The following is a 16,116-nucleotide window of genomic DNA, read 5'->3' as shown; positions in this document are numbered from 1 at the left end:
CGATCCCGGGTCTCCAGGATCGCACCCTGGGCCAAAGGCAGGCGCTAAACCGCTGCGCCACCCAGGGATCCTGGTCGTCCAGCTTCTGATCCCACCATGCACTTCTGACTTCAGTCCATACACAGAGTGTATTTCTGGGAGACTTTTTCTATATAGTTGAGATCATGCTATAACCCCAGTTTTTTTACTTTTATATATATATACATATATCCCACGCCTGTTCCTTCGGTTTTTAAGCATTCTTCATTAGTGTTGTTTTAAACACCTGAGTAATATTCTGTTTTCTGATGGCATCGTGATTTATTTAACTTCTCTCCAGATCTTCCAGTTTGAGGGAGTTATTTCCGGTTTGAGGCTAGACAGTGCCAGGATTTTTAGGATGGATTCTCAGATGTAGAAGTATCTGTAGTTGTGCATATTTTAATGGGGTTTTCAGGAAGAGACCTGCCCAGCAAGAGGCATCATTTTCCCAGAACACTTGATGAAAAGCCCGCCTCTTTGGTGCTCTTAACCTACAAGGAAGGTGTGCTTGGGCAGCCCACCAACTCCCACCTGGAGCCGAGCCTGTAGCACTTGTGTCTAGTGTGTCTAAGTGCAGTGACCCGAGGGATGACTGCCCTTCTGTTTGTTCCCCAGAGCAAGAGGAAGCAGAGCCCGACGACTTCCTGGGCCCTGTGCGAACACCCCCTGGGCTCGTGGGTGTGGCGGCTGCCTTACAGCCGGTGCCTACCATGCCCTTGGCCCTTCAGAATATTTCCCTCAAGCATCTTGGAACTGAAATACAGTAAGTGTGATGGGACTGAGGGGCTAGCCAAGCTACACACAGCCCCTTCTTTGGAGCTTACAATGATCCGATGTGATCCCCCTGCAGGGATCAGGGAGGTGGGCCTGAGGAGAGGGGCTTCATTTTTAATTCATCATATCATTTCTTTAAAATATTACTTGTGTTGTTCTGAGTTTTAAAGTAGTACACATTCTTTTTAGGAAATTAGAAACATCTAGAAAGGTATAGATTTTCAATTACCCATGATCCTGTCACCCAGTTAGCATTCTTAGCATTTGGTATATCTTTTTCCTCCACGTTTTCTACATACATATATATGTAACTGAGATCATACTGAATGTAACGTGATGATAGCATCACAAGTGTCTTCATATGTGAAACACATCAAATTATTTACTTTTTTCCCCAAAGTGACTGTATGCAACCCAGTTTTTAAAAATTTTTGTACAAGTTTTATTTTATTTTATTTTTTATCATGATAAGTGTACTCCTTAATCTCCATTACCTATTTCCTCTATCCTGCCCTCAGCTCCCCTCTGGCAACTACCAGGATGTTCTCTATAGTTAAGAGTCTGTTCCTTGGTTTGTCTCTCTCCCTTTTTTTTTTTTTCCTTTGCTCATTTGTTTTGTTCCTTAAATTCCACATATTGAGTGAGGTCATATAGTATTTGTCTTTCTCTGATGACTTATTTCACTTAGCATTACACTCTCCAACTCCATCTGTATTGTTGCAGATGAGAAGATTTCACTCTTTTTATGGTTGAGTAATATTCCATTGTGTGGAATATTCTTCTTTAGCCATTCATCTGTCAATGGACCCGGGCTGCTTTGGTAATTTGGCTATTGTATATAATGCTAAAGTAAGCCTAGGAGTGCATGTATCCCTTTGAATTGGTGTTTCTGTATTTTTTTGGTACATACTCTGTAGTATGATTATGACAATATAGTGGCTAAACGAGTTTATATTCCCTCCAACAGTACAAGAGGGTTCCATTTTCTCTATATTCTCATTGCCCCTTGTTTCTTGTGTTTTTTAGGTTAGCCATTCTTAAAGGTGTGAGATGATACCTCATTGTAGTTTTGATTTGCATTTCCCTGACGATGAGTGATGATGAACATCTTTTCATGTGTCTGTTGGCCATCTGGATGTCTTCTTTGAAGAAATTTCTGTTTGTGTCTTTTGACATTTTTAATAGGATCATCTTGTTTTAGAGTGTTGAGTTGTATCAGTTCCTTATATATTTTAGATACTAATCTTTTATCAGCTATGTCATTTGCAAGTATCTTCTCCCATTTCTGTAGGGTTGTTTTTTAATTTTGTTGATTGTTTCCTTCACTGTGCAGAAGCTTTTCATCATTTTTTAAAAGATTTTATTTATTTATTCATGAGAGACACAGAGAGAGAGGCAGAGACACAGACAGAGGGAGAAGCAGGCTCCTCGCAGGGAGCCCGATGCAGGACTCAATCCTGGACCCTGGTATCATGCCCTGAGCCAAGGACAGATGCTCAACCACTGATCCACCCAGGCATCCAGAAGCTTTTCATCTTGATGAAGTCCTAATAGTTTATTTTACCTTTAATTCCCTTGCCTCAGGCATATCTAAAAAAATGTTGCTACAGACAGTGTAAGAGAAATTACTGCCTGTGCTCTCTTCAAGAATTTTTATGGTTTCAGGTCTCACATTTAGGTTTTTAATGCAGTTTCATTCTTTGGCATGTATCTGTACAGTTTTTCCAACACTATTTGTTGAAGAGACTTGTTCCCATTGTGTATTCATTCCTCTTTTGTGAAAGATTGACCATATAATTGTGGGTTTTTCCTGGGTTTTCTATTCTATTCCATTGATCTGTATGTCTATTTTTATGCAAGCACTATACTGTTTTAATTACTTTATAACGTGACGTGAAACCTGGATTTGTGATGCCTCTAGCTTTGTTTTTCTTTTTTTATTTAACCTGTGTAATTTACTGTGTGTTGATCAGATCTCAGCTACTTTTTATTTATGATTTATTATTTATACAATTTCCCACCAGTAGGATTTGTTTTAGATAGTTTATAAGAAGATAGCAAGATGGCCTGAATTTAAGAGGCAGACTGCCTGGACTTGTGTCCTAGCTCCGCCAGTCATAGGCTGTGGTGCCCTTGGCAACTTGTTTGATTTCTCTGTGCTTCATTTAAATTGTTAGAAAAGTAAATACAATAGTGCTTGCCCTACAAGATTAGCGTGGGAATTAAATGGGTTAATGCATGCAAAGTGCTTTGGAACTGTACTTGGCAATGCTAAGTACTTTCTATCGTCTACAACTACTATTGTTAATCTAACTGAAGAAAAGGAAGCTTTTGGGAATTCAAACTGTATCCAATACTGATCCTGTTGGAGTGCTTATTTTCTGTGTGGATTTCAGACAGACTGGAAACTCTATAGAAGCAGACTACAGTTCCCTGGACTTGGATTAGAGATCCCTGGCTCTCTGTGACTCAGACACAGCATTTCCCTGTCAGCCTCCGTGCTTGAGTTCCCTCAGGAAACTAGGAAGGTGGTGATGCTGTTTCTAGAAGAGAAGCAAGCAGGTTTTAGGGAAAAAATGATAAGTGTCCTCTAGGGCCTACTGGCTGGAGGTAGAACTGCCCCCCAAGGCATTTGGAGAGAGGGGCCTGGAACTCAGGAGAGTTATCTGAGTTGCAGAGAGAGATTTAGGGGGTGTTGGGCATGGATGAGCCCCTCCAGGGTGGGCATGGATGAGCCCCTCCATGGACAGGGAGGGTGCCCTGCAGGGGATCTTCCCTCAGGGGGTGTTGGAGGGAACTGGGTGTGTTGGGAACCTGCTGTAGGGGAGAAGAGGTTGAGAAATCTAGCCATCCAGCCAGGGTGTATCCAGTGTGGTCTCATGAAGCTTAAGCCAGGTATGTGCCTGATGAAAGCCACAAACAGAAGTCAAAGAGAGAAGATGCAGAGATAGAAAGGAAGAAGTTTCAGAAGATCAGTTGGTTACTTCCCTCCTGACATTTGTAATAACCCATAGAAAACGTGAGGAAAAAGTGCAAGAAGTGGGCTACTTGCCCTAGGCTGCTGAGAGGCCCAGTAAGATTGAGGTTGCTCTTGTCTCCCACACCCTGGGCCCTGGCTGGTCTTAGAGCTTGCTGTGGGCTCTGCCATGAGCCTGGCTCATACGCCGGGGAAGAGGTAGGAGTGCTTCCAGAGCACCATGCTAGGTACTTTGCACCATCACTGAGTTGTCTGGACAAACCTGTGAGGTAGTGTCATAACAGTTAAGTTCTTAGACCTTGAAGTCTGATGTCCAGGTCTGACACTCAGTCCCGCCCCCGCCACCCTCCACTTACTTAGCTTTGGTTACTTATCCTTTCTGCATCCCAGAGTATCTGCATCCCATACAGACATCTCTCTGTATGATTGAGGTGATAGTACTCACTTCTCTGGGCTCTTGTGAGGATTAAATGAATTGAATGACTAGTATCAGCTTAGTGCCTGGCCCATGGAAGGGCCCAGTCACTATGTGTTGTGGACCCATTCCTCATCCTCACTGCAGATCAGGAAACCCAGGCTCAGAGAGGATAAATGGCCTGCCCAAGGTTATCTTTCCAGAGCAAGTCTTTATGACCACTCCCCCACACTGACGAGGCCTTTCAGACCTGGAGCTAATCCTACCCAGAAAATGACCTATGGACTGCTCCACATAAGGTCAATAAATTTATGAAATGCAGACACCTCTTCCTGTGCAATAGTTTGGCTGGGTAGTAGCCAGCTAGGTTGTGTTAGCAGTGAGTGAGCACCTCATTCCCAGAGGAGATGTATGCTAGAGCTTAGGAGCCTCTTTGCTACCATTGAGTTGGAGTTTCTATACCCTCCCCTACCTTAGAAATAACTGCTTATGAGCCCCTGGCATTAGGGAGGCTACACTTCCTGGGCAAGAGGAAGCAGAGGCAACAATGATGGTCACCCTACCAAGCCAGCACTTCTAATATAAGAATGTGTTCCTGAGTTCTCTTTGATTATGTAGCTGTGATTTGTGAGATACATGGAATGGGACTGGGCACAGGACCAGCGCAAAGTGGTACTCAGCAAATAGTGCTCTTCAGGGGCGCCTAGGTGGCTCAGTTGGTTAAACATCTGCCTGGAGCTCAGATCATGATCTTGGGGTCCTGGGATTGAGCCTCACATCAGGCTCCCTGCTTGGGGGGGTTGAGGGGATCCTGTTTCTCCCTCTCCCTCTGCCACTCCTCACCCCTGCTCATGCTCTCTCTCTCTCTCACTCTTTCTGTATATATCAAATAAATAAATAAAATCTTTTAAAAAAAAAGTGTTCTTCATGACTACTATTTTCTTTTTAATAAGACTGCTACCCTTTTATTTGTGAGTGGGGAAAGAAAACTGGGAAGGGGAAGTGATGAGGCAAGGAGTCAGAGGCTCCATACAGTAGGATCATAATAATAACAAAGCCAAAGGAGCCAGAGACCAAATTTCAAAGTTAGGTATTGGGAATGCTGAGTTCTAATTTCTTCTGTCTTCTTAATTTAACAGATTCATTTTTCCTTCCATCAGTCAGCTGTATTTTGCATTAAAGTACAATCTTATTTCTTACTCTGAACCCAACTATGCCAAAAAACTGGATTTTGTTTTAAAAATGAATTTCAGAGGATCCCTGGGTGGCTCAGCAGTTTAGTGACTGCCTTAGGCCCAGGGCGTGATCCTGGAGTCCCGGGATCGAGTCCTGCATCGGGCTCCCTGCATGGAGCCTGCTTCTCCCTCCGCCTGTGTCTCTGCCCCTATCTCTCTCTCTCTCTCTCTCTCTCTGTGTGTGTGTGTATGTGTCTCTCATGAATAAACAAATAAAATATTTTCTTTTTAAAAAAATAAAAATAAAATAATAAAAATGAATTTCAGATCAAATAATGGTTCTTTGAAAAGATCAACAAAATTGACAACCCTCTAGTCAGAACAAGAAAAGACATGAGACTCACATTGCTGAAGTCAGGCTCAAAAGTTGGAACATTACTACCAGCCTTACAGAAATCCAAAGATTATAAAGGGTACTGTGAACAATTCTGTGCCAACAGATTAGATAACATAGAGGACAAGGACAAATTCCTAGGAAGACGCAAATTACCAAAACTGATTCAAGAAGAAAGAGAAAATCTGAATAGACCTGTAACATTTAAAGTGATTGAATTAATAATAAAAATAACTACCCCCTACAAAAACAAAAACAAAAAAAACCAAAAACCTGGGACCAGCTAACTTCATTGCTGAATTCTACCAGACATGTGAAGAAGAATTAATACCAATCCTTCACAAAATCTTCCCCCTAAAAAAAGAAGAGGGAATACTTCCCCATTCATTCTAGAAGGCCAATATTATCTTGATACCAAAACCAAACCAAAGTATTGTAAGAACCTGGAGTCTTCAGCTAGAATTTCCTTGTGTTGATCCATAACTCACCCCTTCACAGGACTCCCAGCAGTATGTGAGAATTTCAGTTTCAACTCTGCAGTTTGTTTGGGTCAAAACCTTGGCTTTCTTTCTTCTCTTGCAACCAAGGTTCTAGGTCTCTGGTATCAAAAGTTGATCCATGATCACACGGAAAAAAAAAAATCTAGTAGCTCTGTGTGGTGATGGATGTTAACTAGAGGTAGCATGGTGATCATTTTGCACTATGATGAATAAATATATTGCACACCTGAAATGAATATGTTATGCGTTAGTTATATCTCAATGAAAAAGCAAATGGTTGACCCCAGAACAAACTCGTGTCCTAAGTCAACTTTCACAGCAATAATGCTACAAACACACATTTCAAAATTCAGTGTCGTATAATAAACATTTGTTTCTCACACATCTGGATTCAGCTGATATAGGCTAGGTTCACCTGGTCTTGACTCCAAGCTGTTGCTAAGATCTAAGCCTGCTCTTCATATTTCTCATCTTCTGTGGACCAGCAGCTGCCTGAGGCGTGTTCTTCAAGGGGGCAAGCTCCATATGCAAGGACATTTTAAGGCTATGTTTACATCACATCTGCTAACATCCTTTTGGACAAAGCAAATCACATTGCCCTGCCCAAGCTGAGAGAGGAAGCACTCTGCTCCTGAGGAAGTGGTAGGAAAGGAGTGAATATTTGTGGAGGAGTGGTCTAATCTACGCATTCACCTTCTCACTTGAAGTTCACCTTTCCATGTTTAGTCCCTAAGAATTACCCTTCCTTTCCTGGGAATTTGGCTCAGTATTTTTGAGACATGTTTGATGTTTATCTAGCACCTAGGTGTTTGGGAAGCAAAACCAGGACTCCATCACCAATCTACAGACCTTCACATCCCTTTCTTTTTTGACCATACTGTTGCTGCCTTTTAAGTAAATGACCTCTTAGTGCATTATTTTTCAGACTGTTGACCACCATCACAGTAAGAAGTACATTTTATTTTATGGCTCAGAACACACATATATATAACTTACAAAATATTAACCCTTTCTAAGTGGGGTGCATTCTAATATTTTCCATTCAATATTTTAAATGCCAGTTACAGGGCATCCGAGTGGTGCAGTCGGTTAAGCCAAGTTCGTTCTTGGTTTCAGCTCAGGTCATGATCTCAGGGTCATAAGATCAAACCCCATGTTCGGCTCCATGTTTATGCAGAGTCTGTTTGAGATTCTTTCTACCTCTCCCTCTACCCCTCCTGCTTGCATGCATTTCTCTCTATCTCTCTTTGTCTTTCTGTCTCTCTAAAATAAATATTTAAAAAATGAAATAAAATAAATGCTGGTCATGATACTAAATTGATTTTACAGTGGTCAATGATTCACAACCTGCAGTTTGAAAAACACTGACCTAATGAACTCCTTAATCATTCCTCCTTATTAATTTTGGCATATGTCTACTTTTATCTGTTTGCAAAGGGAAAATAAACTCTGTTAAACTCTCCTTTCATCCAACTCATTATGAATTTCTCTGTGGTCTCTGGTCCTTGGCCAGCCATTGATACTGTCTAGTTCCTTCCTGCAAACCCAATATGTATTGAGCCTACACTCTGGGCATGTGTGGCCCAGTGCCAGGTACCAGCAGGCAGTAGGTTAGTGCCCAGCTCTTGAAGAAATGACTCCACTGTTCAGCCTAGATAAGTAGTTGGTCAAAGGGTAGTCTGTTGACAAAGTGCAGTAAAACTCCTTGGAGGCTAGGAGATGATGAATGAAGGCCTCAAGGAGAACAGATCTGAGTGAGCAAAGAAAGCAAGGGGAAAGAATCCAGGAAGGGTTTGGAACTTTCATCAGCAGAAGTAGGGAGCCACCGATGATTTCTGAACTAACTAGTTATAAAACCAGATGAAGGTTTCAGGAAAGTTAGTTTGGCAAGTCTGTTTGGCATTCGTTCAGCATGTGCCCTCCATGTCTCAGGCGCTGTGCTAGGCATTCAGAGTATTTTAGTGAACAAAACAGGCGAACATCCCGGCACTCACCAGAATTTATGCTCCAGCAGTGGGGCTGGGAGCAGGGGAATCAGGCTTGTATTGTTGTTTAGCAATATTGTGTGTGGTAGGTGGTAAGTACAGGGAGAAAATGAAAAGGAGAGAGTGAGAGGGTGGGGAGTGGCTCTGGGCTGCATCTGGCAGGGTTCCTGGAGCCTGGCAGACTGCTTGGGGTATGACAAGGGGGCAGGATGACAGCCTCATGCTCCTGTTTTCCTTTCAGAAACACGATGTCCAATATTCGGGGCAACAGGCAGGCCCAAGGAACAGGCCACGGACCTCCAGGGGAAGATCCTCCACTGAGTTCGGAACCTCAGAGGGCGGAGCAGCCCTTACCCTCTGACCCCAGCACTCCAGGTGAGCTCCACTCAGGTTTGGGCTGCCCTCAGAGACCCAGTAAACACCCTCTTTATCTTCCCCCAAAACCAACTTGTGCTTTTTTGTGTCCAACATGAAACTCTGCAGGTGACTCCTCCTGGTTTCCATGGGGCTAGTAGCAATGACTCCTTTCCTTATCAATATTATTGTGGTAAAATACACAATAATGTTATGTGTATAAAATGAAATTTACCATTTTGACCCATATGTACACAGTTCAGTGGGATAAAGCACCTTCACAGTGTTGTTCAACCATCGCCACCACCCGTCTCCAGATGATTCTTGAATAAATGAAAATATCTCTCACTTTTTTTTTCTTACTTTTTTTTTATTTATAAGGAAAGGATATAAAGATGCCTCTCTGGGGTAATTAAAATCAGATCTGCCTGAAGAAGCAGAGCAAGTGACCTTTAGCTGTCTACTCAGCTATTCCATAGCATTTTATTATTTCACAAAATTTGAGTGGCCCATACCGTCAGGGATGGTGGGCTTTTTTTTTTTTAATTGGCATGGGTGCCCTTAGGACATTCTGTAATCTGGAAACAGTTGTAAGAAAACTGGCTGAAACAGCACTGTGGGGTTGTCTGGCAACAAGGATCCCTGGGCTGTATAGAAGTGACTCCAGAAAAAGCACCTCTTTGAAGCAGCATCTGGTGAGGCCCCATGGATCACAGTGAACAGTGCAAGGGGGGATCAATACCCCATCAAATCAATAATAATAAAACCAGCACTCATATATACAGTTACTTTGTGCCTGGGCTAGTCTAAGCACTTTTTTCCCCTTGGTAACAATTTTATTAAGATATAATTCACATACCAAACAACTCACCATTTGAAGTATACAGTTCACCATAATCAATTTTAGAACATGCTTATTATCCTAAATTTTAGAACATGCTTATTATCCCAAAAAGAAACCTTGCATCCAGGGGCGCCTGGGTGGCTCAGTTGGTTAAGCATCTGCCTTCGGCTTAGGTCATGATCCCTATGTCTTGGAATCAAGCCCCACATCAGGCTTCCTGCTTAGCAAGGCGTCTGCTTCTCCTCCCTCTGTTCCTCCTCCCTGCTTGTTCTCTCTCTCTCTCTCTCTCTCTCTCTCTCTCTCTCAAATTTAAAAAAAAAAGAAAAGAAACCTTGCATCCCTCCAGGTCTGGGCAACCACTGTTCGATTTTCTGTCTCTATGGATTTGCCTGTTCTGAATAGTTCATATAAATGGAATCCGCAATATCTGGTCCTTTAGGACTGACTGGCTCCAGTCACTGAACAGAATCTTCTCAAGTTTCTTTCACGACCACTAAGCACTTCACCTGCTTTGACCTCTTTAAGGGGTAGGTTCCATTGTTCTCATTTACCAAATCAGGGAATGGAGAACGGAGAAGTAGAGTGACTCACTCATGGCTGCATAGGGGTGCAGAACTAGGAATTAAGGTTCAGGCCAAGGCTTTAGAAAAAGCCTCATTTTCTAAAGCAGTGATTTTTTCACACTATGTTTTTATTGCCATGATACCTTTTATTGACCCCTCATAGATAAAATCTAATCTACAGTGCAGATCAAAGCAGACTTGAGGCAGGGGATGGGAGTCTGGGCTCCCCTCCATGACTCCTACCCTCTTCTCTGCCCAGTCAGGCCTGTGGCACACCCATGAAATCCTACAGCAATGACTAAAGACCACTCTCCTAGGCCTCATTTTCTCTGACTGTGGAATGGGTGCAATGATCCCTACCTTGCCTGCTCTCAGGGTTAGTGGAGAGTGGTGTCACCAGAGGGCCCAAGGGCTACAGGGAGCCCCCCTGCACACACACACAGGGGCTCTTCTATACCTCGTGGCAGGAAAGAAAGAGGCATTGCTTTCCTCTGAGCTCTGCAGTCTGCAGTCCAGATTTCTGTTAAGTCTAGAACAAAATCATTCTGTTCTTGTACTCAACAAGGCCAAGGAGGTTCTGATTCCTGTTAACCTAGAGTAATTTCTTATCCATTCGGGATTGTTTGGCTGGCCCCAGAAGAAACATGCTAAATTATTCAAATCATCCTGTAAGCCCTGCCTGTCCCTTCACCTGGGATCCCATACCACATCCTTATTTTTAACACCCCAGTCCCAAAAGAATTGAGAATAGTTTATTAAAGCTAATAATAGCCTTTTTTAAAATATCAGGGGAAAATAAATGAGTAATTTGGGATAGGAAATTTAGGTAAGATCAAGATAAGATCCTACAGAATAGCTAAGAGTGGGCAGCAGATGTGGTGCTGAGCTGCTCAGTAGCCAAGGCAAAGAAAGAAATGCAAGCATTAGATTATTTCCAGCATCTGTAAGAATAAACATATATTTTCTTAGAAAAAGCAAAGCCCTAACTCTGGGAAATGAACTAGGGGTGGTGGAAGGGGAGGAGGGCGGGGGGTGGGGGTGAATGGGTGACGGGCACTGAAGGGGGCACTTGACGGGATGAGCACTGGGTGTTATTCTGTATGTTGGTAAATTGAACACCAATAAAAAATAAATTTATTAAAAAAAAAAAGAAAACCAAAGGAAAATTTTAAAACCTTAAAAAAAAAAAAAGAAAAAGAAAAGCCTTTTCTAGGGCTGAGAGCTAAGGAAAATTTCTTCTGTTGGTACCTCATAATGGGCACAATGTGTATGCACATTGCGAATATAAACAAGATTCTTAAGGTCTTTTGACCATATAGTCAGGCCATTAAAATGTCTCTGGATGCAGGCTAATGGCAAATCCCTAAAGTATAGACTGAGGGCAGGGCAGGACAAGGCATCATGGATGAGTGAGTAATTCTGATGTTTAATTTGATTTAAGAATAAAATAAAATATTTGATTTAAAAATAAAATAAGAAATTCAGCAATGGTTGGCAAATGTTTTTTTTTTTTTTTTAAATGTTTTCTATAAAGAGCCAGGTAGTAAATGTTGGGGGTGTTATGGCAACATATGGTCTCTGCTGCCAGTACTCAACTCTGCCCTTGTGGAGTGAAAGCAGCACAGACAATGCACAAACAAATGAATGTGGCTGTGTTCCAATAAAACTTGATTTACAAAAGCTGGCTGTGGGCTGGATTTGGCATGTGGGCCATTGGTTGCTGACCCTGGCTCTAGAGGAAATAGACTGTGCAGCCTGGAGACAGCCAACTGTGAGGAATGTGTGTCCTACCTTAGCTTGTAATAAGAGTCAAACAAGAGTTTGACTTGGTGTCTGGGGCGAGAATGCAGAGTTCAGATATTCCACACTCCTGTCTATGGACAAATCTCTATACTTTGAAAATCGCCAAGAGGGTAGGAGCTGAGATCCTGAAATAAGAAACAAGACATCCTGCTAGGACTAGTGCTTGAGATGGCCCCTGGCACACAGCAGCAGTGTGGTGTGAGATGCCTATGGCAGGCAGGGATCCGAGAGCTGGGGACAGGCACACTTTAAGGGATGGGCTGAAGGACCCAGCCAGGACAGTGTCAATATATATAGCCCAAGGGTTCTCAAAGTGTGATCCCCTACAAGCTAGGAGATTTTAGAAATGCAAATTTTCAAGTCCCACCCCAGGCCTACTGATGAAAAACTCTGGGAATAGGGTCCCACAATCTGCATCTAACTAGGCCCTCCAGATGCTTCTGCAGCAAGCTCAATTTTGAGAACCACTGAGGCCCCCAGTCATAACCTCTGTGTTCCTCCTTTTGAGCAGGGAAAGATCCAGCGGATTCTCCGAAGCCTACACCCAAGTCCTCTCTGACCGCCAATCTCATTCAGAAAGCCAAGCGCCAGAACAACACCTTTCCGTTCTTTGCCGATGGACTCACACGGTCCCGAACTGCCCAGGAAAAGGTGCTGGCCTTGGAGCAGCAGGTTTTGATGCTCACCAAGGAGCTAAAGTCTCAGAAGGTGAGGTCTGGCCCCAGAGACCCTGGGCTCCAGTGCACCCGTCTGAGCCTGGAGCCCTTGAACAAACCAGATATGCAACGTTAGCCTGGCTGGGCAGATGTAAAATCTCGGTCTTTATTACCCAAACTACTGGTGGTGGGAAATGCTGTGCTATTGGTGACTGAAGGACATGTGGACACTCAGCCTAGGTGATGGACCCTCAGCCTAGGTGCCCTTCAAGGGCAGGGTCTCTGGGACCTACTTTGTGATTGCTCTTGGACTCCTCCTGGAGGACTATGCCTGGCCTGACCCCACCCTGAATATTTAGAGAAGGGGGCTCTAGATGCAGAGTCCTGGGAAGGGCCCCTGAAGGTACTGGCAGCTGGTAACAGTACAGATCACTGAAGGATTCATGGGACAGAGAAAGCAGGCAGGTCTGTGTAGCTCTGGGGCCCAGCCAGGCCCAACAAGGGACAATGATGAGGAAAATTTAGGCTCAATAGAGAAGCTAATTATAGCAGTTCAAAAAGGAGTTACATGGTCGTTATAGGACACAGATCACACACAAACACAGACATTACAATCATCCAAATACCATACAACCCAGAGAATAAATCATGTTCCTGTTCTGGGGTAACTGTGAAGTAGTGAGAATCACATGGCAGGGAGGTGATGGGGACTGCAGCCCGGGGGCACAGTAAAAGTGGTTAAGTTAGCACAGTTGTTACTGAAAATCCCAACAGTGGTGCCCCATCATGCCCCCAAGGGTGGGCCCCACTGAGAAGACAGGCTTCTTTTCCTCTGAGGGGAAGGCCCACGTCTTCATGTTTGAGCTTTGGCTGCCCTCAGTCTTTTTCTGTTCTATCTCCCGCTCTCGCTCCTGGGGTGGTGGGGGCTAAGCTGTGTGTACTTCTGAATAGCCTCCCCCTTGTACATTTCTTCGCCTTTCTGCTGCTCTGTTTTTGAAGAAGATAGTCCAGAAAAGTGCTCTCCCTACCTGGTTTTGCCCCTTCCCTGTCTTTCTTGCCCATAAACAGACATTAGGGGAAGCAGCAGAGGCTTCCCTCCTAGTAGGTCAGGGGATACATTTAGTGAAGCAGCCTGTGATTGGAGTTCTCCAAGGAGGAGGCTCATTCGTTCATATGTTCTCACTTCAGTCATTTATTCACTGAGTCTTTATCGAGGGCCTGTGGTGTGCATGCAGTATTCTAGGCGCTGGGAACAGTGGGAAGAGACATGGGTCCTGTCCCTGCATGGCTTACATTTCATAGCAGAGACCAGCAGTGAACACACCAACGCCCACATACAGTGTTACAGCGTGTGAAGCCCCCTCTGATGCCACTTAGCAGCCCAGCTGTTTTTTCTCCCATCACCCCATTCCTGTGGTGGGGCTGCTGGTGCTCCTGAGAGGGCATTCAGCTGAGCTGGAGCAGCTGCTCCATCCCGGGACCAGTACAGTGTAAGTCCCACACCAAACCTGGCCTGGGAAAGAAACCCGCCTCTCCTCTCACTATAGCTTCCCCTTCTTTCTAGGAAATCTGGGTGGCCTCCCCTGGCTTGGTTTTTGCTTCCAAAGTATCAGGAATTGTCAGATGAAAGAGAGGTCTGGGAGCCCTAGATTTCATTGAGGTTTGTCCCCAATGGCTGTGCTGCCCTGGAGGATGTGGCATTTTTTTTTTTTTTAAGATTTATTTATTTATTTATTCATGAGAGACAGAGAGAGAGAAGCAGAGACATAGAGGGAGAAGCCGGCTCCATGCAGGGAGCCTGATGCGGGACTTGATCCCCAGACCTGGGATCATGCCCTGAGCCAAAGGCAGATGCTCAACCTCTGAGCCACCCAGGGGTCCCCAGGATGTGGCATTCTTAATAAATAAAGACAAGCTCTTAGAGATGAGCAAGGTCTCCCCCGGCTGCTGAGAGCTCCCTGGCAAGTGGAGTGAAAACAAGTTACAGCTTATAGGACAGGCCTGCGTGTAGATTCATAAAACCCAGTGCCTGGCACCCAGCAGCCACCCACTGTGTAGGCTTTGATTGGTTTGGCTGTTACTGTGGCATTCCCTGCCCTCCTTGTTGATTCCTTCCAGCCTTATGATACATGCCACACTCCTCTGAGGGACTCAGAAATATGGATGTGTGTGCTTAAGCATCCCCAAGAAGTGTGAAGCCTAGCAGTGATGGGCAGAGGTCACGTCTTTGTCCTGTATTAGGCGGGGGAAGCCACAGCCCTACTGACTCTGGCATTTTACCTCCAGCCTAGATACTAAAACCAAAGAGGGAAAGGAGAAAAGATGGACTCTTGGCCCAGAGGTAGGACAGAGGAGGCCTGCAAAACCTTGGGGTGCCCAGTGGTGCCCTAGATGTGTGGAAATGCTGATTGGAGGGCACCTGTCCCATCTGAGACCCTATGAATCCAGTTCCTCAGCTGGGCAAACAGTCCCCTGGACTTCCCTGCACCCACATCTATAAGATGCCTTCCTACATCTCTTTGGTGGGAGGTACTCTCTGCCTGAGGCTACAGGAGGACATGGGAGGTCTTGCCCTGGCTCAGCCACCCAAATGGTCATTGCTAATAGTCCTTTAAGAATTTGTATCTCAAACTCTGTTGGATGCTGTAGAGGGCACAGATGTACCTTGGGTCCCCACCCTCAGGTAAGAGCAGATAAGAGCATATATAACCAATGTGAAGTGTGGCTGTAGCTCTGTGCTCAGGCTTTCCATGCATTATCTCTAATCCTCACAACAGTTACCAGCCCCCTTTTCCTGAGGAGCAAACTGAGGCTCTGAGAGATTCTGCATGCCCAGGCTCTCCCAGGAGCCAAGACTGGTTTCAGACTCTGGTCTGTCTGCTTCTCGAGTTTCTGCCCTTTTCACTGTGCCATGCTCAAGGAGCTCAGAGAAGGTGGCTGACTGGCTTGAGGTCACACAGCTGGAAGAGTCAGGACTGAGGCCCTGGCCTCTTTCCCCAGGTACAAGACTCATCCCAGCCCTACCGCCTCCTCTGTGGTCTCCATGTACAGCTCAGCATCAGACATTAGCATCGCAACTGCTCTTCAGAAAATACGAATACACTTGTGTCTGGTGTCATATTAAAACATAGGACCACTCCAGTACCCCCTAGGCCATTATATGTCCCAGGCCCCCATGCTGGTCCCCAAGAGATTTAGGCTCCTGGAATAGCACCAGATGGCTGCTTGGCCTGGTGACTCAGGCTCTCCAATTGACAAAATTGCACCCAGCCTGAAGGTTGTCTGCTCCAGCAGATGGAAGCCCATTGTTTGTAGTGATGTTGGCCATCTGTTGACTGATGGGAATGATGAACTCCTCCAGGTCCTATCTGGGGCCCACTTAGCTCACTCAGGGTAATTCGTTTAGGAAACTCATTGGGAGCAAGGTGCAGCCTCTTATTTCCCTAGAACCCCAGCCAGAGACCTCAATGTACACTCCCCTTTTCCAGAGTCCAGAGTACAAGGACTTCAGAGTGCAGGGAGGGAGGATCGAGAGGGGCCCTGGCTGCTTTCGCTTGGGGAGGGGCACTTGCCATACTTTCTCTCTTATCCTTGAAGTGGCTCTCCCAGGAGTAGAGCATGATCTCCAGTGTATATATGACAAAGCCAAAGTTCA

The 16,116-nt window shown here is 44.8% G+C and overlaps 1 protein-coding gene across 2 annotated transcripts in view; it reads left to right on the top strand.

Moving 5' to 3' along the window:
• The window catches only part of TBC1D2 (TBC1 domain family member 2), a 50,584-nt gene that overhangs the window by 10,542 nt on the left and 23,926 nt on the right, over nt 1–16,116 (top strand). For both annotated transcript variants that reach the window (XM_025432540.3, XM_025432541.3), the window contains exons 3-5: nt 637–784; nt 8,483–8,616; nt 12,317–12,513. In XM_025432540.3, the coding sequence (XP_025288325.1) occupies nt 637–784; nt 8,483–8,616; nt 12,317–12,513 (479 nt within the window). The remainder of the gene's footprint in view (nt 1–636; nt 785–8,482; nt 8,617–12,316; nt 12,514–16,116) is intronic.

This window comes from Canis lupus, chromosome 11 (assembly GCF_003254725.2).
Source record: "Canis lupus dingo isolate Sandy chromosome 11, ASM325472v2, whole genome shotgun sequence".
Classification (NCBI taxonomy): Eukaryota; Metazoa; Chordata; class Mammalia; order Carnivora; family Canidae; genus Canis; species Canis lupus.
Note: the sequence above shows the minus strand (reverse complement) of the source record. Positions and strands in the feature narration are given on the sequence as shown.